At 47.6% G+C, this 21,540-nt stretch overlaps 2 protein-coding genes and 1 long non-coding RNA gene across 11 annotated transcripts in view; 1 reads left to right on the top strand and 2 right to left on the bottom strand.

Annotated features, from left to right (window-relative positions):
• The window catches only part of LOC104043448 (GON-4-like protein), a 30,387-nt gene extending 12,520 nt beyond the window's left edge, over positions 1 to 17,867 (top strand). For 4 of the 5 annotated variants that reach the window (XM_064475365.1, XM_064475366.1, XM_064475368.1 and 1 more), the window contains 18 exons: positions 1,032 to 1,230; positions 2,337 to 2,423; positions 2,945 to 3,116; positions 3,871 to 4,015; positions 4,186 to 4,336; positions 5,011 to 5,127; positions 6,180 to 7,913; positions 8,509 to 8,752; positions 9,731 to 9,912; positions 10,428 to 10,625; positions 11,165 to 11,308; positions 11,789 to 11,932; positions 12,254 to 12,373; positions 12,656 to 12,769; positions 13,257 to 13,464; positions 14,363 to 15,155; positions 15,616 to 15,718; positions 16,318 to 17,867. In XM_064475365.1, the coding sequence (XP_064331435.1) occupies positions 1,032 to 1,230; positions 2,337 to 2,423; positions 2,945 to 3,116; positions 3,871 to 4,015; positions 4,186 to 4,336; positions 5,011 to 5,127; positions 6,180 to 7,913; positions 8,509 to 8,752; positions 9,731 to 9,912; positions 10,428 to 10,625; positions 11,165 to 11,308; positions 11,789 to 11,932; positions 12,254 to 12,373; positions 12,656 to 12,769; positions 13,257 to 13,464; positions 14,363 to 15,155; positions 15,616 to 15,718; positions 16,318 to 16,467 (5,005 nt within the window). In that variant the 3' untranslated portion in view covers positions 16,468 to 17,867. The remainder of the gene's footprint in view (positions 1 to 1,031; positions 1,231 to 2,336; positions 2,424 to 2,944; positions 3,117 to 3,870; positions 4,016 to 4,185; positions 4,337 to 5,010; positions 5,128 to 6,179; positions 7,914 to 8,508; positions 8,753 to 9,730; positions 9,913 to 10,427; positions 10,626 to 11,164; positions 11,309 to 11,788; positions 11,933 to 12,253; positions 12,374 to 12,655; positions 12,770 to 13,256; positions 13,465 to 14,362; positions 15,156 to 15,615; positions 15,719 to 16,317) is intronic. The other variant, XM_064475367.1, reaches the window with a different exon arrangement.
• LOC135318248 (uncharacterized) lies at positions 7,777 to 9,762 on the bottom strand. Of its 2 annotated transcripts, XR_010376567.1 has the most exons (3): positions 9,635 to 9,762; positions 9,144 to 9,232; positions 7,777 to 9,052 (listed from the first exon to the last, which is right to left on the bottom strand). It is a non-coding gene; the product is annotated as an uncharacterized LOC135318248 (long non-coding RNA). The 2 variants fall into 2 exon arrangements; XR_010376566.1 differs by having other exon boundaries at positions 9,144 to 9,736.
• Positions 13,544 to 21,538, bottom strand: MSTO1 (misato mitochondrial distribution and morphology regulator 1). 4 transcript variants are annotated; one of them, XM_064475380.1, is made up of 15 exons: positions 21,366 to 21,534; positions 20,894 to 21,017; positions 20,770 to 20,824; positions 20,624 to 20,699; positions 20,438 to 20,486; positions 20,004 to 20,142; positions 19,771 to 19,888; positions 19,548 to 19,682; positions 19,284 to 19,433; positions 18,570 to 18,701; positions 18,255 to 18,439; positions 17,920 to 18,027; positions 17,714 to 17,829; positions 15,531 to 17,438; positions 13,544 to 14,248 (listed from the first exon to the last, which is right to left on the bottom strand). In XM_064475380.1, exons 1-14 carry the CDS (start codon positions 21,438 to 21,440, stop codon positions 17,200 to 17,202), a joined length of 1,701 nt encoding a protein of 566 aa, XP_064331450.1. In that variant the 5' UTR covers positions 21,441 to 21,534; the 3' UTR covers positions 13,544 to 14,248; positions 15,531 to 17,199. The 4 variants fall into 4 exon arrangements, with proteins under 4 accessions (XP_064331450.1, XP_064331453.1, XP_064331451.1 ...); XM_064475383.1 differs by lacking the exon at positions 13,544 to 14,248 and having other exon boundaries at positions 16,897 to 17,438; positions 19,629 to 19,682; positions 21,366 to 21,538; XM_064475381.1 differs by lacking the exon at positions 13,544 to 14,248 and having other exon boundaries at positions 16,897 to 17,438; positions 17,920 to 18,024.
• Between the last annotated feature and the right edge of the window lie 2 nt (positions 21,539 to 21,540).

Consider the following 21,540-nt stretch of genomic DNA (forward strand, 5'->3'; position numbering starts at 1 on the left):
TGCCTCCTCCTTGATTATTTTTATTTTTTTATTGGTAAGGGGAGGGGTGAAGTTCACTTACTGCCCTTACATTTTTTTTGGTGCCAAGAAATGCTTGAGGAGCTGGTTTGACCAAGCATGTCACCTTAGCTTTTAAGTAAATAGCTGGGTTGTAATGGTGGCCTTTTCTAAGGAAAAATGCTGCATAAGAGAGCTCAGGCCTAGGTCTGAAACAACTGCAAAGTTTGGAAATTGGCTTTTGATGATTTTTGGTATGGGTTATGCTTGGAACGGTGCCTTGAAGAGGAAGGGGTCTACAGCGTTTGTTTCTAGGTAATAATACCACTCTAATTCATTAAATAGAAACCATGGTGTCTCCTCATTAATGGGGCAGATCAGCTCAAGATCAGGCTGTATCTGTTTGGGAAAGGAGCTAAAATGAAGGCTGGAGTTTCTTTACACTCCTTCTGGGATGAGCAGTACCAGAGGGGAGTGCAGCAATTTTTAAACCAGCTACAAACTAAAAGCAGGGAAACTTGGGCTCTCTCTCACTATTTGTATGTATTTGTCTTTGATAATGGCTACTTGTATTCATTTTTCTTTGGTGACAGTTTCTTTTATCTGCATACAGGATTCTTACAGTTGGTTTCAGATCTTGCCTGATGTTACAGTTAAATAGGATTGGTTCTGATGTATTCTGAATTATCTTAGATCCTGACTGCTCTTGAGAGTATCTGAGCACTTGAGTGGGACACGTGGGATATGCTTGGGAATGGTGGACAAGACTGTTAACTGTCCTTGGAATAAACAGTTGAAGCATTGTACCCCAAAACTGCAGCAGTGCTGTGGTAGATGAAAGGATTTGTGTCTAAGCCAACTGTATAAATAACTATTTTTTCAAGTTGAAGTATACTGTCAAAGTGTTGAGTGTAGTGCAGGGGGGATAGTTCTTAAACTGTGCACCCCAGATATGGAGTAAAGTATTGTAAATAATGGTGAATGGTTATTAAATCATATGCTTGTGGTGTTTCGGTCTGCCTGATCTCAAACAGATTCGAAGAGCCCCTCGCTAATTTACTGAATGAACAACACCGGACGGTGAAGGAACAACTGGAGCAGTTGAGAATGAAAAAGTCCTCGATCAAGCCACCACAAGAGATAGAAAAATCAAAACCTCAAAATGAGAAGCCTCTCCAGAGCCTCGTTCTGGACAGTATGCAAAGAAAGAGGCTCCAGCAGCAAATGCAGCAGGTAATAAATGTTATCTGGTCTGACCTAATGAATGTTTGCTGTATACTGTGCGGGACGGGGAAAGCCAGTGGTACAGCAAGCGTTCTGGTGTGCTTCCTTAAAGACATTAATTGAAAAAGTTCTATTTGAAGCTGAAGCTTTAATAAGTGGTGTTTACTTGCCTGATTTGACACTGAAAGACAATTTGAATTGAATGTGCGAAGTAGAGCTTATTTCTCAGCATCTGTCTTGTTCTCATGTGAGATAGCTGCCTTGGCCATGTTTGAATTCTGACCGTAATCTGTCAAAATCCTCTGTTTTCACCGACTTCTTTATTACTTCCGGAGAACATCACTCTTGATGTAGTTTGGTTTTTTTTCCTCCTCCCACCATGCAAAACTGCGTAGAAATTCAGTTTGAGCGTTTCAAAAGCTGTCAGCAGCATAGATGAGAAGCTGTGCCTAGGGAATTGTTTTTCCACATCCATACAAAGTTCAAGAGGACCCCTCAAAGCCTGACACTTACTGTCACCTTGCTGTCCTGGGGACGAAGCGCCCTGGTTTTGTGTGAACTTGATACAAGTCTTGCTGAGTAGTCATTCTGCATCCCTCATGCAGTGTCGTGTCTTGGTCTGTGGCAGCAAGGAAGGGACCCAGACCTCTCAAACACAAGCTGAAGAAATGGGTTTTATATTAGACCTGTAGACTAAATGGCCGTTTTGATTTTTTTTTTTTCCAGCTGCAAAGCAAGGTGTGTGGTGTTTGTGTGCATATGGGGAGTCCTGATAGCTGAAGTCACTGTTTCTGAATAATTACTTAAGTATTTAATTAGAAAAAAATATCCTTTCTGTATTGGTCGTCATGGTATGAGACTTTGGCACAAAAGCTAGGAAACTGCACTAAGAATTAAACAGACGATGTCTTCAAAATCTGTGTAATAACTTTCCTGCCAGCAGATATTAGTTTCCCCTCAGTTTTCTATTGCTTAAAAGGTTTTTTTTTGAAGTCAGAATATCATTTTTGGGGTGCTCAGGAGATATTTCTTCTGCCTCTATACTTATGCTTTCCAGTTTCTTGGATTTCTGATTCGCTGAAAAAAAACCCATTTGTCTGATTTTATTCTTCAAGCATGTTCAGCTTCTGACTCAAATCCATCTTCTCGCAAGTTCCAACCCTGCTTTAAGTTCAGAGGCCAGTACTACCAGGATGTTTTTGGTAAGGATATGTTTAAAATCAGAGCTACGTGAATTTTAATGATTGCTGGTCACTGGAGATGTTTAGAGAGCTTAACTTACTTAGTTGATCCCATTGAACTGAACAAGGCTACCACTCTAATAAGGGAATGATGTTGGTAGCCTAGTCTGAACGTGCTCAGTACTTGGAGAAATAATTCACGTTGTGCTGACTAATAACAGTGCTTTGAATTGGTGTCTTTGTATTTTTGTTGCTTTCTTGGAAATCCTGAAAACAAAGTTCAAAAAATAGAGCTGCTGTAGTTAGTGAACGTTCTGTGACCTTGAAAGGTTCTGGAGAGTGGGGGAATTTAAAAAAACAATAATTCTTCTGATTGTTCCTAGATTTGTGCTGCTCAAAAACAAGACCTGTTGCACATTACTTTTTTTATGCCCATCGCTTCACCTGCTTTCATTTTTCGCATTATTGCATTACATGTATTTGTTCTTTACCTTCCGTTCGAAGGCATGTTCTTCCATCTCTTTCTGTGCTTGACTTCGCAGAGTGAGCTCGGTAACTTTGCTCGAAGCTCTACGCTCCTCCGTCAGTCGTTCAGCCCTAAGTTTCAAACGATGTTCCAGCCGTGTAACTTGAAGGGAGCACTGCAGCTCATTGAGGATTTCCATGCCCAAGTCCAAGTTGACTGGAGTCCTCGCAAAGCTGTGAAGAAGAGCGGTATGTATTTGAGGGGACAAGAGGTGGGAAGGCGTTTACAGTGGGAGTTACTGTATGCTGTGCACCCTCCAGCCGAGATGTGGTTCTGACTGCTGTTTGGAATGCAGGTTGGTGGGCTGTGTTTGGTTTTGGTTTTGGGTTTTTTTTTTTAATTCTTTTTTAATTGTGAGGTATTTTTAGAGAAAACCATCCACTTCAGTGACTGCCTTTTTGCTTCTTAAACTTGCAGTACAGTAAAGCATGTTATATGAGCTGTTGACTTTCATTTGACATCATAATCCTGCCGTTTATTGTTCTGCAGATGATGTTTTGAGCTGCAGAAGTCCATCAAGAAACTATGAAACTGGAAATAATTGTTCCAAATGCGTTGGTTAACACACCTCAAGGGAATAGTCCCTTCATTGGAGTATTTTGGGGGAGAAAAAAAAAAGCTCCAACTGTTGGTTTCAAATACTGGGTCTGTGATTTTTCCACTACCTAGAAAGAACTCACTTGAAATAAACAGAGCTTTTTACAAGTGCTTTTTCATTATAGAGCAAAAGAAAGAATGGAAGCGGAAAGTAACTTTTACCTATTGCTGGTGTTCACTTCAGGGCAAAAAATAGGAAATACAGAAATGCTAAAAACCAGGGCGAAAGTCTCCCTCCTTTTGCAGTGAAGGGAGTAAAAGAAATGGTGTTTTCAAGAAGTCAGTTGTGAAAAACATTGCTTGTCCATGTACACATCTGTCCATATCTGTTAATTCTTTTCACAGCCAATGAATTTCCGTGTTTGCCAAAGCAAGTGGCATGGATTTTGGCAACAAGGAGAGTCTTCATGTATCCAGAGTTACTGCCCATATGTTCCTTGAAAGCAAACCCTCCCCGGGACAAGATTATCTTCACCAAGGCAGAGGACAAGTAGGTGCATGGAATTATTTAATAAAATGCATACAAATGAGATCTCTTTGTGAAGGAGAATTTCTAGGATGGAAACTCTTGGGGTATCTGTGTCTTGTGCAACATACGAATATCAACCTGCCATACTGTCTAAGAGACTTTTCCTCCCCCCTCCCTCCTTCCTTCTTCAGTTTATTAGCTTTAGGTTTGAAACACTTTGAAGGGACAGAGTTTCCAAAGCCTTTAATCAGCAAGTATCTCTTGCCAACAAAAACTGCCCACCAGCTTACAGTACGAATCAAGAACCTCAATATGAATCGAGCCCCTGATAATATCATCAGAGTAAGTGATGCGTTCAGGTATCGGTTTGGTATTTTTCAGATTTGTCTGTCTGGTTCGTGTTTGCGGTACAAGAAGAGATGTGCTGTTTGTTCCAAGGACCTTTCCGTGTGTGTGCTGACACTTTCTTAGAAGAAAATGTCATCCCTTTATTAGCAATGCAAAATTAGCAGTTAGCAAAAAAAAAGGAGATCAGTTTTCTTCAAAAAGACCTTATCCTCTGTACTTTGCGAGTGCTTATATGACTATTTAGACTCTTTAGAACCCAGCCCTTGCAGACAGTCCTAGTACAGCTGTGGCTTTGAGTAGTGAAGCTTAACCAAAAGTGCTGTCTCCAGTCAGGCTGAAGGTCCAGCTGGCCAAATGTCCTGTCCCATAAGCTAAGGGCCACTGCTAAAGAGAGAATAAAAACCTAAAGCAAGTACACCCGCATGTCTGCTAGAACTTCATGCTTTCTTTTGAGAGAAACCAAGATGGCAGTCAGCTCTTGTTCAGCCTTTATTGTTCTTTTTAAGGTTTCTTTAGGTAGTACTGTATTATAGTAGCAGTGATGAGAACTGCTTAATTCATATGAACGCTTTCACAGAGCCCAATCCTTATCCTACACCCCAGCAGTTACTGGGCAGGTGTTCTGACCACAGTCACCTTGTCTTGCATTCTCTCCTGTCTCCATGTAGTACTACAAAAAGACAAAACAGTTGCCCGTTCTGTTCAAGTGCTGTGAGGAAATCCAGCCTAATGAGTGGAAGCCACCTGTGGAGAGAGAAGAACATTGCCTGCCATTTTGGCTAAAGGTAGTTTCTGCTGTTCTTCATCCAGCATCGTGTGGTTTTTTTGTTGGTTGGTTTCTTTTGGGGTTGTTTCTGTTGTTTTCTCTTTTCTTTCTTTTTCTGTACAGCCTAGGTCCAGAGTGAGTTGTTTGGTTAGCTTACAGCTCTGAAGTCAAAAGGCAGTCCATGTTGCACGTGAGCCTGTGTTATGCTCTGTCTAGCTAGTAATCTTAGCGAGAACAGTAGTACTTAGCAACCTGAAGTATTACACACCACTCTTGGTGTTTGTCTGCCCAGCTGCATCACATGGGCATAGTGCTTGTTGTCACATGCTTGTTTTGCGACGTGAGATGTATTTCTAATGGCTCTGGTTTGATGTGTTGATTTTGTTATTTGGCTTTGTTAATTTGTTAATCAGTGTAGCCTTACCCTGGCCTTACGGTTAGCAGTATTGCCATCTCTCCCGCTGTGTTACAGCCATGAGAGAGGGCCTGTTCTTCCCCCTTAAAACCTCATCTTCTAAGAGGAAGGAAGAAATCGGGGGGGTGGGGTGGGGTGGGTTTCTTAAGGTTATCTTCACCTGCAGTGTGGCTGTCATGTTTGTTATACCCAAATGTCTTATGCTTTGTAAGGATTCTTATTCTTAAATTCTTTGCACAAGGAAGACTAAGCTGGAGGCGTAGCAGCCATGCCTGTGAGTCAGTCAAGGAGGACTGCTTCTGAGGAAAGAATTAGACTCAGCTGCCATAAAATGTAGTTCTCTTAATTGTCCATTGTATTTCATTGTTACAGTGAAGCTTCCTTCCCACAAAATCTTGTATTTACTAAAGGAACCTTTATAAAGCAAGCCTGTTCTTTCTTTCAGGCTCTGATTCTTTTGGAGGCTTTGAAGTAAAACTTGTGAATATGAAGTAATATACAGTAAATATAAAGTGATATACAATAGTACAAAGTAAAATGCAAAGTGCTTTACTTTTAGAAGCCAGTTGCTGTCTGTTGCCTTCTGTGGTGCTGTCTGAAGGTGGTAATAGTGTAATAGCCCATGGACTGGACTAATAAACTCTTGTTCCCTTTAGGCAAGCTTGCCTTCCATTCAGGGGGAATTGAAGCAATTAGCAGAAGATGCCAGGGAGACGCCAGGTTCACCTGATGCAGAATCTGTCTTTTTGGGGACAGGAAAGGAAACTTCAGACACAGACTATGATGAAAAATACCCTCTACTCATGCCAAAGGGACTAGTACTGACCTTAAAGCCCCTTGCCAATCGATTCTCTAGGAGAGCATGGAGGAGGCAGAGGTCTTCAGCTCTGAAGCCTGTCCTCATTCGACCGAGTCCTTGCCTGCAGCCCAGTTCCAACACTATTAGCATCCAGAAGACTGTGAAGTTGTCCCAGTCAGAAGCTCCTCCCAGCAAAGTTATGGTTCAGATTCCTCGGCTAATCCAGCCAGCTACAGTTATGCAGACAGTGCCGGGAGTGCAGCCTTTGAATGTTCCAGCGGTGGTAGGAGGTGGGGATGGCATGGAATTCCAGAACGTGCTCCCCACTTCACATTCGGACTCCAGACAAGCTTTCTCAGCTGCTGTACCACCAGCTCTAGTGTCGGCAAATCCAGTAACTTTTCAGCCAAAACTGATGTTGCCAGCTTTGGCCGGAGCAAAAATACGGAAACCTTGTGTTCGTAAGGGATACCAAAGGAAAAAAGGGACAAAATCTGCCCCACTGATAAAGACTTCACCTTTGATTCAGCCATCTCCTGTCATACTGACTGTGCCTGCTACCACAGTGAAAGTGGTTAATATAGGCAATGGTTGTAACATGATTCAGCCCATAAATACAACAGTTGGTAGAGGTACGCAGGCTATTCCAGTTACAACCTTACTGGTAAACCCATCCACTTTCCCATGTCCCTTAAATCAGCCTCTAGTGACTTCTTCAATCCCTTCGTTGATAGTCTCTCCTAACCCTGTTGGTCTTTCTGCATCCTCCGTTGGTGAAAACGAAGAGCAGCTCAGTCTGGTTCCTTCCTGCCCTGCTGGAAACAACAAAAACACCTATCCCGCGGTGGAGCCCAAGGTTGAACCCCCAGAGCTGTATGTTTCATGCTCCGCTGTCTCCCCCAAGGAGTGTAGTACGAATGCTGCTGCTTCAAATAATGGTGGTCAGGAGAAGGTAAATAAGGGTGACTGCTGTAGCTGGGCGGTGATAGAGGAAGAGAACGCTTCAGAGCCGTTGTCAGTGGACCTTTTGCCTCACTTGGAAGATCCAGAAGAAACGGTGAAAATTGAGCCTGAAGATTCAAATGATGCTACCAAGGAAGTAAATCCAGTACAGAAGAGAGATCTTTTATGTGGTGAAGTGAAGGAGGAATTAATGCTGGACCTTGGCCAGGAGCTGAACATGGAGGCTGCATGTTCATGTTCAAATGACCTGAAAGAAATTAAAAAGGAGCATACTTCTTGTGACGAGAAGGGAGAAGACGACCGACGGGCTTTGCAGTCATCTCCCCGTGGGGAACAGCAGATGGATGCCGGCGGTGTTGCTGGACCACAAGTAAGCAGTGAGTCTCCAAAGAATCTTCCATGCACAGCAGATGTTGAGACAGAATTTAGTAGTCCGCTAGGAAGACCAGAGGATTCGTCCAGTATAGACGGCCAGTCTGTCGGAACGCCAGCTGGCCCTGAAGCTGGGGGAGAGAGAGAAGGGCAAGAAGAAGAGGAAGAAGATGACTTTGATGATTTTACACAAGACGAGGATGAAGAAATGTCATCAGCCTCAGAAGAATCTATTCTTTCTGTGCCAGAACTTCAGGTAAAAGCAAACAAAACTTTTAAAAATCTTGCTAACGACAAATACTGGTGTCCTGAAACACCCTAGTGGAGTCGGGGCAAAGCACAGTTTGCAGCCAGTTGGAAAGCTGGACTAGTAACTGCAATAGCGTGGCATTGTGCCGGTTTACAGAGAAACTGGACACTGCAATTTTTTTTTCTGAGAAGATTTTTAAGTCCAAGCTAAAGGAATATCTTGCAAATATGCAGATTCTGCTGAGTTGTAAGGACTTCCTCAGCTGAGGCTGTTAGTTAGTAAGAAGTACTTTAAGTGAAAATTATTTTCCAGGTCACAATTCCAGCAAGCCTTTAAGAATTAACATGATCGTTAAGGAATCCTGTCTAACTTAAGGCTTAGTAATATAATACTTAAGGTGTAATAATAAGCGTCAGATTCTGGAATTTTGTGTGAGAGTTCTGGTTGTTGTTGAATTCTGTCCCTTCAGTAGAATCCTCTAGTTGGTCAGGTGCTGATCTGCGAAATTGGCTGTTAGAATGATGATGGAGTGAGCTAGAATGTAATGAAAACAGACCCTAAAAGAAAATAATGTGAGTTGGTTTTGTTGTTGCTTTCTAAGGAGACAATGGAAAAGCTTACTTGGCTTGCAACAGAGAGGCGTTTAAGCCAAGAAGGAGATTCTGAAGAAGAGAATTCCCAGGAAGAGAACTCTGAGCCTGAGGAAGAGGAGGAGGAGGAAGGGGAAGGAATAGAGAGCTTACAGAAAGATGATGAAGTATGTGGAGATATATCAGAGGAACCTAAATCTGCCTTCACGTTGACAAAGACGGCCCCGCAGGTGGAAGCTCACAGAATGCCAGCGGGTAAGTTCTGTGTGTTTCTTTTGACGCAGACCCTGGGGAAGCAGAGCCGCCCTCTGCGTTAAAAGCAAAACCATGGGGAGATTGTGTCTGGGTTTAATTTCACTTACCACATCGGAGCTTGGTGATGTTTTCCAGCTGGAAATTAAATTTTGCAACCCGGTCCCAATTCTGTGAAAACAGTTCTTGCCATAGAAGCCCTTGTGCATCTGAACTGAGCGTCTTTAGTCCACCGTAATGCATTTATGCTTCCAGAATTTGCAGGCATAAGATTTGTGGTTTGTGTCGAGTAATACCCAACACCTATATAAGAACAGTATTAAATACTCAGATCTCTGCTAAACTGAGCTTTGTGTTACAAGGTCGTGTGGGGGAAAAGGAAACAAAATCATACCTTAACAGCATACAGCAAGCAATAGATGAATTTGAGCAGTGAACTTTGAGGAGGTGGGGCTCAGCCCATTGGACCAACAGTTTCCTAATCTAAAGACATAAAAATCTCAATCCAGCAACTCCTACTAGACTCTTTCATTCCCTGTTATGTGATGCTAGTTATTTATCTAACTCTATTAATGTAAATAATAAGCTAAAGAATAATGTGCAAGTGTCACAGCCAGCTCTGATGCCAATATCACATCTCTGTTCACCCACTATGATTCTTCTGCCCCTGGTATGCCATGGAGGTACCTATTAGTAGATTGCTAGCTGGGTAACAGCTAGGGCAGGTTTGCTGCTGTAGCCAGAGACTTTTTCCCATCAGGCACTATATATTTTTATAAAGAGCCAATTTAAAACATTAGCCAGCCTGACTATTGAAAAGTACATTGCCCGTACACTTACAGGAGAGCGTAAACAGTTAACTTGTCAATAACTACAAAAACTTACTTTTCTGTTGCAATATTGATCTACAAATGTAGTCATCTGCCAGCCCAGGGAATGTATGGAAAGTACCCGTACAACGTGCTTTGTGCTCCTTCACAGGGGAAAATATGAAAGCCCCTGGGAAGAGCAGGAGCTCCCACAGAACCAGAAATAAGAGGGGACGGGCTCGTGCTAGCAAAGATACATCGAAGCTCCTCCTCTTGTACGATGAAGACATCCTGGAGAGAGATCCCCTGCGGGAGCAGAAGGATCTGGCGTTTGCACAAGCCTACCTAACGAGGGTAAGCCAGACCAGTGTGTTACCCAGACGCAGAAACACGGGTCGCCTGAGTCCTCTGACACGGCTCATGCCTGAGCCACATAACTGCCAGTTCTAACTGGGTGTGCTGGATCGGCCTGGGATGGAGTTCATAGCACCCTGTATGGCCGTCCTTTATTTATTAAACTGTCTTTTTCTCAGCCTATGAGTTTTCTTGCTTTTGCTCTTCCTCTTCCCTCCCTGTCCCGCTTGGGCGAGGTGGGGGGCGAGTGAGGGGCTGTGCAGGTGCTTTGCTGCTGGCTGGAGTCAAGCCATGACACCGGGCCTCTCTTAATCTCAGAATTTCACAGGCTTGGATTTGGTTCCCTTCTCTCTTGTGAGCAGTTCAAATTTATCTTTAAGGAAGAGACTTGGTTGGCTCAACAAGACTGGAAGCACTGTCTAAATTCTGAGTAGCAAGAGATCAAAGATAACTGAATTAACTTGTTTTCTTCCTGGATGTTATGTAGTCCTGTGAAGGCCTGTTGCTCTTTCCAGGTGCGTGAAGCCTTGCAGCATGTTCCTGGGAAGTATGAAGACTTTCTTCGCGTTATCTATGAGTTTGAGATTAGCACGGACAAGCGAACCGCTGTGGATCTCTATTCCACTTTACAGAAACTCTTGCATGACTGGCCACAGTTGCTCACAGATTTTGCTGCCTTTCTTTTACCAGAACAAGCTTTGGAGTGTGGACTGGTAGGTAAAATGAAAGGAGGAGGCTAAATTTAAAGCAGACAATGTGAGTGCTTGCGGGAGTGAAAGAATAAGGAATTCTTCCTAGGGCAAGAAAGGCAAACAGCTGGTAAATCATTTGCTTACCTTATTGTTTTCTTAATCAGAATTGAAAAGTTAGTGTTTAAGTCTCGTACTAAGTATTACTGTGGAGAATCTGCCTTTCCCAGTTACATCGCAGAACCCGGCTGCAGGGGCGGCGTGCAGGTACAGCAAGTGGAACGGTTCCCTTGTCTCACAGATCAGCCTTCCACTTTGGGGTTTTCACCTCTTACATTCTTTCTGGACTTTCCTTTCTTTTGTGCATACGGTTGAAGCAAAACTTTTGTAGCTCATGTAAGTGGTGATTATACAGTCTCCACCTCTTCCCAGTTTTGCAGTAGGTGTCAGTACAAATGGAAAACAAATCACAAGACAGGCATTTTATAGCTTGCTTAAGCCAACTAGAGATGGTTGGAAATATGTTCCTGAACATGAGGGGTGAATCTTTTTCTTTTGGTCAGTTTGAAGAGCAGCAAGCATTTGAAAAGAGCCGGAAGTTCCTCAGGCAGCTGGAGATCTGTTTTGCTGAAAATCCTGCCCACCATCAAAAGATCATCAAAGTCCTGCAGAGTTGTGCAGACTGCCTCCCCCAGGAGATTGCAGAGGTAATTGGGCATCCAGGTACCTCCTTTCACTCACAACCTCTGAGAATGCAGTTAGTTGGCCTGCTTCCCCCTTCCCCTGTGCTGCTCTTGGCGACTACAGGAGTTTAGCAAGTGCGATCTCCCTCTTTGGGGTGTGGTAGAGAATTGAAGCTGCCTCTTCAAGAGGCTCCACAATTAACTGCCCTGCGTGAGTCTCCCCTCTCTTACCTCCACCTTGATTTATCACTTCGCAGGTGAAATTTTAGCTTAGTGCCTCCTACAGAGCCTGCCTAGAATTTTGGAGGGATATTTCTAGGCTAATTTGATAGCTGGATGTGGAGTGATATCAGAATATTCATGAAGTAGTACCAACGCAAGCGTAGAGTTCCATGTTGGAGGTCTAATAAGCCCTGATGTTCCACTTCCCTTGAGAAATACTTCTGAGAAGAACGTGATGAGGTGGGATCAAGCACGCATTTTCTCTGGATTCCTCTCTTTCAGCTGAAGACCCAGATGTGGCAACTGTTGAAAGGACATGACCACTTGCAGGATGAGTTCTCCGTTTTCTTTGATCACTTACGGCCCTCAGCCAGCCGCATGGGAGATTTTGAGGAGATCAGCTGGACAGAAGAGAAGGAATATGAGGTGGAGTAACCTTCTCCCCAAGACCAGAAGAGATAAAAGCAGAGACACTAGACATGTTTGATCTTGAAGGACTCAGTTTGAGGCTGCGTTTCCACAGTGAGGGAAGCAGCGGGGTGGGATAGCTGTTGGTGGACCGCAGTAAACTTTACAAATTTTTTTTATAGCATTTATGTCTTATGCCTCTTCTAATGTAATTTAACTCGCTATGTCCTGGAACTAAGCTCAATATTCAGAAATTCCTGAGGAAAACGAAGGCTAGTCTGTCTAAGGGCTGTCATGATAGAGTGTTTTTTGTGCGTTCCTCTTTTTTTTTTTCTGTAGTTTGATGGGTTTGAAGAGGTGTCTTTGCCAGAGGTAGAAGAGGAGGATGAACCACCCAAGATACATGCAGCCTCAAAAAACAAGAAGCGGAAAGAGAATGGAGGCCAGAACAATGACAAGGTGGGCCTGGGGTATCTCACTCAGCTGCGCATCTGGGCTCTGAGCAAATGCATGCCCATGAGGATAAATGTGTCTTAGACATGACGACAGCCTAAAAAGATGTGAAGAAAGGGGATTGAAGTGTTTCCATTGTGCTTTGCTTGCTAGCAGCATAATCGCTTCAGTTTTCTGAGTGTGCAGAGTGTCACTTGGCCCTTCCTGGCTCCCTCTGGGGTTAACCTTCCCCTGACTGTCATCGTTGTGTACGTGCACATTTTTCAGCTGGAGTATGTCTGTTTCCAGGAGGTCGAGTGGGTAGATGGGATGAAGGAATGTTCATGTTCCTGCCATGAGGGGAGTAGCGATCTCAAGCTAAAGAAAAGCAAAAGGAGGACCTGCAGCCATTGTAGTAGTAAGGTTAGTTGATAGGCCAAGTCATTGGAGTGGTGAGTGGAAAGTAGAGTCCTGCCACGAGTCCCCCTGTTGTGATGATCTGTCCAGCCTCGGGCCTCATGGCTCCAAAATCATGTGTTGAGGGAGAAAGTAAATCAAGAGATGACCAGTAGTGTCTCCCTCTTCAGAGCTCTGACTGCACTACCTGGCCTTCCCCTGTCTACCTCCTGCTGCCTTTCTACTGCCCCTCCTTGCTATGCTAAATAGTGTTAATTTTTATATTCTTTTGAGTTAATAAGCCTTTTCAGTGGAAGATGCTTGTGTGGCCACTGTGTGGAAAGAACTGTGCCTGTTCATAATAATAAAAAAGATTCAGCTTTCTAAATGCAAACCTATTGCCAAACTAAAGCCTTTGTTAGCGTCGAGGAATGTTTTGGAAGCAAAGGCCAAGCTGTTAGGTTTGGGCTGAGACAGCACATCTGTAACTGTATGCCTGTATATTGATTTGCAGTTGTGTGAAAACAAATTTTATAAAAATAAAGATTCTCAAGAGGTGACTGCAAGCCTTGTTCAACAAGAGTCGGGTCCTCGGCCTGAAGGGAAGGACTCTGGAACAGCTAAGGAACCTGCGGAAGAAAGCCTGGAGAACAGAGATGAGGGAGAGGATGTCCAGAGCCGAACAAAAACCGTATCTAGGAAAGTGGACTCCCTGGCTTCAGGTGTGTGAAAGTCTTGTGTACAGACAGGTGTATCATTCATCTCCAAACTGGTTCACAGAAGGCAAATCGGGTACGGGACTTTCTGATGCAAATTTATTGAGATAATGAGAACTTCTAATAATAATTTTTTCTTTTTTCCCATGTGTTCATCCACTCTGGGTGCTCTAAACACAATATATCCAGAGCATTCCCTTCAAAAATAGCTTTCCTGACTAGAGAAGCACCCCACCATTTTCAGAACGGCCGGTCCATTTAAGCTTCTCTTGCTCTCTCACTAATCCAATTCCCAGTACCACCAGTCCATGACACGGGGTTCTTCTCCAGTTTTCATTTTAGCACAGCAATTCAGAATCACCGTCTCTGTAATCCTCCTTTAAATGATCTCCATGTTCCTTGTTTCTCCTTCAGTCTGGCACATTACTGCAGGATAAACAACCTGAGAGATCTCTCCCTTCTTTCCGCACCCGCGTCTCGGTGACGCGGCTGTTGGACGCTGCGCACAGGTTACACAGAGTGGTTTAAGTGTAACAACCTGCCATCCGGTTCACAGCGGGCTTGTACTTAGGTGCCAAGAGCGGTGATGTCTGCTTCGCTTACGCTTTTGTTCTGGGCAATTCACTTAAGAGTGTTTTTTCTTACGTTTATCACTCTTTGCATGGCAGCTGATTGTAGTAACCCGCAATGGTGAAGAAAATAGACGACAGGGTGCCTTCTTTGAAGTAGAGGATGGGTAAACTGCAGGTAGAATTACAAAGCTGCTCCCAAATTGTGTTCTCATTATGCTCTAGAATAAAAAAAAAAAACCCAAACCAACACTCTTAAAAAGTCAATCGATAAAGCCTCCAGAGGTTTTTTTCTTGCTAACAGCTAGTCTAAACTTGTTTGGGTTTCTTCTCAGGATCTCATCTGGAAGGAAAGATTGCCTCCAGCAGACAAGCATCTTCGGAAAGAGCTGCACCACCTGATAATCAGGTTCAAGAAGCCGGTGTTGGGGCTGTCGTGAACATAGCAAAGGACTGTGACTCTTCCATCACTGGCCCCGGGTGGACGCATCTACAAAAAGCTACTCTAAAACTACCTCAGGACACCAAAGACTGCCCTTGCAGTGTGGGAAGTGAGAGCGAGGGACTAAACCAGCACCATCAAGGAGGTGCAGAAGGTTCCCTTGGGCTGAGCAGAGACCTGCTGCCGTCTTCTCGTTCTGTTACAGTCAAGAGTTCAACAGGACCGAGTTCCTCTTCTGGAAAGAGTTTATGTCAGACTGAAGGGCTCTGTTCTGACTCCTCAGATAAGCTCGCTGTCTTTGGTCGTGCTTCAGAACTACATGTGAAAGAATTTGAGGGGCCACCTTTGCCTCTGGAAGGAAAACCTGAAGCAAAGCAGGGTTGGATAACAGCGGGCAGAAAACCAACCCTGGGTAGGAGCTGCAGCTCACAGTCCCCCGATGATCCCATTGTGGAAGCAGATGATACAGGCTCCACTGGAAACTTTCCCGAGAGCAGATTAAAGGCAAATGCAAACAAGTGCTGCCAGGTGCATCAGCACTCCGAGCAGCTAGAATATAGCGTGGTTACTGCCTCCCCGGGCCAAAAGGAAGAGGAGCAGCAACAGCAGCGAGTCACAGAAGCAACTGTGTGTGCGAAGAACAGCAAAGTCAGCTCGACTGGGGAGAAGGTTGTCCTCTGGACTAGGTATATCTGTCTGAGCTACATCTTGCATCCTTTGTGCATTCACTAATTGGCTTCAGCTTTCATACTATAGAATATGCTTTAATTTTGTATTCCCATTTTCTAATGCCTTCTGCCTCCTCCCTCTCAATATTCCTGCCTTGGTTCCGCTAACCGCAGCCTGTCGTAGCTGCCATCTTGGCCCCATGAGAAACGCGGTCTGCTCATGGCAGTGTCATTATTGTAGTGCTTCAGGCTGGGAAAGAATCGGGGCTTTTTTCTCTCCTTCAAAAAGCTTAAAAATAGGCCAAATGCAGCTCTGCTTAGAGAGACGTCTTGTGGGTGGTGGTGGTAGTGAGGGAACAAGGCTGCTGGACTTGCTGCGATTGTTAGCCTTACCTGGGAACGGGCCGCTCGGGCTTGCGGTGGTCAAAGTGTGTCAGCACTTGTTTTCGGCTCTCTTAACTATTGTGCTGTTTCACAGGGAGGCCGACAGAGTCATCCTGACCACCTGCCAGGAGAAAGGGGCCCATCTGGAAACCTTCCACGCCATCTCGCAGAAACTGGGCAACAAGACTGCTAGTGAGGTGAGGGCTTGGTGTGGAAACGCTTGCACCTGCTACGGCGACTGGGGAAAGGGGAGGGGAGGGAAGGTGGAGACTTGCTGTCACGTTAGTCCCCCAAACGGAACTTTAATTTGATGCTGCAGCAGAGAAAAATAATCCCAACTGCAAATAAAAAAGACCCAAACCCAAACCAAGCCCTGATCTGTTCTGGCAGAGCCAAAACCCGTGGCTGCCCTGGTTCTCTTTACGTTACCGTTGATAGGCCAGCCTTACATTTGGTACCAGAATTGTTTCAGGGACTGCTACCTGGGCCTTCAGCCTCCTGTTTAAATACAAGGCACCTGGCAGGTTTTGTCCCTCGACCTTCCCCCCTCACTGCCTAGGCATCGTCCCCATCTGCCGGTTGTCACCTGCCTCCATCAGCAGCAGAACAGAACAGTTCTTCCAAAGCAAACAGAACAACCCCGTGGTCTTCCCTTTCTCTTCCCCTTCATGACTGAATCTCACCTAGAATGTGGTTGTGTGCTTTTTTTCCAACATAAGAGCACAAACGCCCTGAGCTCTGTAATACGAACTTGCCATTTTGTACCCCCTTCTGCGTGACTTCCCTTGCTCTGCAGGTATCCCACAGGTTCAGAGAACTGATGAAGCTGTTTCACACGTCCTGCGACGGGAGCTCTGAAGATGAGGAGGACGCAACTAGCACCAGTAACACAGACCAGTTGTCAGATAAAGATCTTCTGCTTTCCGAGGAAGAACCGGATGACTAAGGTTCTTCCGGCTCGATAAGCTACTGCCTGAAGCGGGAGCGCTGTTTGCCAGTTTGCTGCTAGACAGGTGCTGTGGATAAAGGAAAAATATTTGCACAGGTATTTAAGATAGCACCTTCCTTTTTCTGTTGTTCACGTCCTGCTACACTTCTGACAAGCCGCACGTCGCCACCTGTATCAAACTAAAGGAACGGAGAAGGGTGTTAGGGTGGCACAATCCTCTGGAGCCTATACGGGGAGCTTCAACGCCGAAGCGACAGAAGTGATGCTTGCGGACGGTGACCTTCAGTCCGTGGCGAAGATCGGGCCCCAGCCTTTGAAAAGGACATGTGAATACTGTACAATAGGATGTCTGTTTTCATGTGGGGCAAACACACGGGTTGGTTTTTTGGAAAGTTTTCCCCTTGTGTTGATTGTAACTTTCCCACGTACAATCTGAAGTCTGTATTTATTGTGTGGTCTTGTTCCAACAGGCAGGGCAAATTCACTTTGCAAAGTTAAAAAAAAAATTTAAAAAGCCAAAACCAGCCCCCCAAACCCCCCAAACCAGCCCCCAAAAGCAGCTCTCCTCCTTTACAACACACCTGAAAGTAGCTGGAGAACGTTAGCCAGCCCTTGTAACAGCGTTTCGCTGAAGTGAAAAGCAAGTAGCAGCTGGGCCATCTTTAAAGCCGGTATCTTTATTGTGAAAGTGATCTTAAAGCTATTTACTTCCACTGTCTGTAAGATGAGTTAGTCCGAATCGGCTTCATCTTCAGCTTCATCTGCTTCAGCCCCCGTTTCATAGCACTGTGACAGAGTTCTTAGCTCCTCTAAGGCCTCGCGGAAGTCAGCCTCCTCAACGCCGGCAGAGAAGAAGCTGGCCCATCGCCGTGGGTTCAGCCTCTGTAGATCCCTGTACAAGCCGTGGAGGAGCGTGTGCAGAACGGGCGAGGACTGCAGGGCTGCCAGCACAGGGATGCTTTCTACAGCTGCAGGGAAGAGCATCTTACATACACCGCTCAAAATCGGTTTCCCTGCCTTATTCTGCTTTACAAGCAGTTGCTTTACTTGAACTCAGCATAGCACAAGAGTTGCTGAACACTCATAATTTTTGCCCTACTGAAAAGTGTTGGGGGGGAATTTGCTGGTGTTTGGTTGGTTGGGTTTTCTTTATTTTTAAAATAATTCTTTTACCACTGGTAGGCCCTACTGCCCCCACGTGCTCTCTTTCTGTTGCAAAGTAAGTTTAAGGGGCCCTTGTTACCTGAGGAGTAACGGGGAGGTTTGTCCAGGAGGAAGCCTTGTCTGGTCAAGAGAGGAGAAAAAAACTGGGGGTACGGAGGTAGGGTATTACACGGCTGCTCAAGCACGTGGGATGTGCTGTAAAGAAGGTGGTGAATAAAGTTACCTAAAACTTGCTCGACCTTCGGTCTCCAGTTAGTGTTCCCCGGTCTTAAACCTGTTACCAACCTGAAGGCCCCAGGAAACACAGCGCGCAAGTAACGCTGCAGAACCTGCTCGGTGCTCTCGCACGCGTGGAGTGGAGAAGGGGGCGGCTTTCCAGGATGGCGGCTGCTGCTGCAAAAAAAACCCCAATTCTTTGGTTTTTCCAGGGGACTTGACTGAAAACGTCGGTGACTCGGGTGCTTTTTAGCTGTTTTGCTATAAAAGCTCGGTAGACTACTTTTTCCCCCCATTCAGCCGACACTCCGAATAGAAGGATGGCAGATGGCTTCTGTACAAAACCATCGCTCACGAGAGTGCCAGAGTCCTGGAGGGCAAAGTGCAGCTCAAACGCCGATTACCTGGTGTGACTTTCTTTGCAAATTCCTCGTAGCACAACAGACTGAGCAAAACAGCAGCTGACCTTTCGCTCCCTACACGAAGACAGCAGACTCCAGGGCACATCCTGCTGGTAGGCGCTTAAAGTATCGGGGAGCGAGTAGCCGTGTAGGGCAGGAAAGGGAACGGACGCCCACGCTGCCGCCACCTACGAGTCGGGGAGGGGGCGACAGATCCAGCACACGCTCCCGATACGAGGCGGAACGCCAGCTCTTGCCCACAGCAGCGCTTCAGGCAGAGCCCAAGGGGTTGGAGGCTGCTGCGCTCTCTGCCCTCACCTTTCTCCCAGAGAAGTTAAGTGTTTCAGCAAGGTGCATCATCGAGCCCTGGGAGGCACAGAGCCGGTAAGGAGCCGTGAGGGTATCGAGCGCCGCCGCCAAAATGGCGCTGCTGTGGTAGTTCAGTGACGCCTGTGGAGGGAGACCAACGGAAGAGTTAAGCTCATCTGCTCCTTACCTGCTTTTTGCGTATTTGATTTAAGCATATTGTAAATAATGCGTTTATATAAGTTGTGTTTAACAATATTTTCAGGTGTTGGATAAGGCGGCTGTTTGCTAACGAACGAGCTGTTGCCAGTTTTCACGTCAGCAGCTTCCTAGCGCTGGGGCCAGGCTCTGCGCGTGCGTGGACACTGCCCACGCCGGGGAGAGACACGCGCCGCGTTGGTGAAGAGTAACGCGGCAAAGCGGTTTTTTCAGTGCCAAAACTGAAGGCAGGACACCAAGCGAAAGACTGGAAAAAAGGAAATGCGTTAATATTTCTAAGAGTGTGAAAACCCTGTGGGGATGAAAGGTTGGTAGTTAAGTCTCTTCTAACAGAGAAAAAGCAGGGGAAAAGAAAAATACTTTCTGCTTAGCAAAATATCACCATGAAAAGTTATTACTGCAAAGGTATGGCTGCAGAAAGCACTTTTAGGGAGTGGTAAATCAGAAAAAGCTAAAAGCCAGCCAAGGCAGCTGCTGTTCCTCAGTAACCCGCTGTACAGTACATACGTCGTAGTTTATATACGGAAACGTAACGGGAGGCTGGGGCTTGAGGCCTAGGCTCCCGCTGAGCGACAGGGGGCAAAAGAGCGAGCTGTGACTGGAGAGGCGGACGATTCCTAGGGCTGTGTTCATCAGTCTGTAAGAGTTCTGAGAATCCTGGGGGGGAAGAACCCAACCGTTAGAATCTTCAAGATGCAAACGGTAAATGGTCTAATCAGGATCAGGCACGAAAGCGTCACCTGCCCTTGTTTTTTCCCATTGTTTACTTACGCCCACGTTACTCGTGACCGGAGTCAAGCCCCAGGTCAGGATTCCCTTTCCTGAATACTCATCACAGAGCAGTTCTGTCACCTTGGCACCAACTCCAGAGAATCCATCGTGTAGGTCACAGAGGACTTGGAATCCCTGTGTAAAATGAGGGCAGCGTCTGAGATTCTACGTAAGCTTGAGCAGTTTCCTCGAAGAAAAGGGAGCTTGGACTAAGCTGTCAAACCTGCAGGTAATCACACTCTTCAACATAGAAGTGCAATCGATCTTCTAACTCCTCTGTGCAGCTGGGATCCTGCAGGAGACTTTCACCTTGTCCAAAGGCTTCCAGACAACCACACTCCCTAAGGAATAAAGGGGGGAAAAAATCTTATTCTATCCCCTCTTAATTCTTCCTTGAAGGCAAAACTAAGATCCTGTTCTGGACAACAGATCCTGAACCAGAGCCTGAGGCCGTACCCGTCGTGCATGTACTGGCGGATGACATAGATGCTCTTGGGATGCAAGTGCACATTGAGGTAATCGGACCAGACCCGCACCTGGCCGCCCGAGTAAACGTCCTGGGAAACAGCGAGCCGCGAAGGGGCCGGAGACGCGCCTGGAACAAGAGAGATGTGAAGAGGGAAGGTCTCTGCACCCCAAACGTCCCCTTGAATAAAGATGATAAAATCAGCTTTTTATGTCATCCAGTTTCTCAACCTATTTGCTGCTCTTTGACCCATTCTCCTGTAGGCAAAGAAATCTCATCCCACAGTTTTCCTCCTTCTCACTGAGACGTTGTGCAGCATCAGCCCGCGGCCACCGGGCGTGTTCCGCTCGTCCAGACCGCTTCGATGCGGGCAAGCAAACGGGAGCCATCGGGGCAGCGCGAACGCGCAAACACGCACACGCACCTGAAGCCGCCGTGCTGGCGCTGCCCGTTCCGGCAGAGGAAGCATCTTCCTGAGAAAAACAGCCCGGTCGGGTAGTTACGTGACGCTTTGCCTCAGCCTGCCGCGAGTTGCGGGGCGGGAAGTTAGAGCAAACGCCGCGAGGGAAGCGGGCAGCGCCCCGCGCCCCCCCGCGCCCCCCGCCCTCACCGTCCGGCGCCCGGCGTCCCGCGGCGCGCAGCCCCCGGCCGAGGCGCGCTCCAGGTAGGCGGCCACGGCCCCGTCCCTGCAAGACAGAGCGGCGGCAGCTGCCGGCGGCCCCGCGCCGCCGCCCCCCGCCGCCGCCCCGCACTCACCAGGCCACCGGCGCCTCCGGGCCCGCGCCGCCGGGCCTCAGCGAGCCCACGCCGCCTGCAAGAGACGCCGGTCACGGGTGGGCCGCCCGGCCGCCCCCCCCCCAGCCCGGCCGCCCCGCGGTACCTTTCAGCTCCAGCGCCACCAGGCGCGGCGTGTGCGTGTCCCGGCCGCCCGCCGCCCGCCCGGGACGGAGCAGCGCGGCGGCGCGGAGCTCGGCGGCCTCGCCGGGGCTGCGCAGCGCGGCGGCCTGCGGGGGCAGCCGGGTCAGACCCCCGCCGGGCGTCCCGGCCCCGCTCCCCCCGCCCCGCTCCCCGCCCGGCGTCCCGGCCCCGCTCCCCCCGCCCCGCTCCCCGCCCGGCGTCCCGGCCCCGCTCCCCCCGCCGGGCGTCCCGGCCCCGCTCCCCCCGCCCCGCTCCCCGCCCGGCGTCCCGGCCCCGCTCCCCCCGCCCCGCTCCCCGCCCGGCGTCCCGGCCCCGCTCCCCCCGCCCCGCTCCCCCCGCCCGGCGTCCCGGCCCCGCTCCCCCCGCCCGGCGTCCCGGCCCCGCTCCCCCCGCCCCGCTCCCCGCCCGGCGTCCCGGCCCCGCTCCCCCCGCACCTGCAGCCCCCACCAGTGGGCTCCCACGCAGCCCGCGTACTGCCCCAGCTGCAGCGTCACCACCTCGCCCGGCATCGCGCTCCCGCCGCCGCGCCAGCCAGAGCCGGAAGCGCGTCACGACGGTCACAGCGAGGCCACGCCCCCCCAGCAGGCGCACACGGACAGACACGGACAC

This window comes from Phalacrocorax carbo, chromosome 28, assembly GCF_963921805.1.
Source record: "Phalacrocorax carbo chromosome 28, bPhaCar2.1, whole genome shotgun sequence".
Lineage (NCBI taxonomy): Eukaryota > Metazoa > Chordata > Aves > Suliformes > Phalacrocoracidae > Phalacrocorax > Phalacrocorax carbo.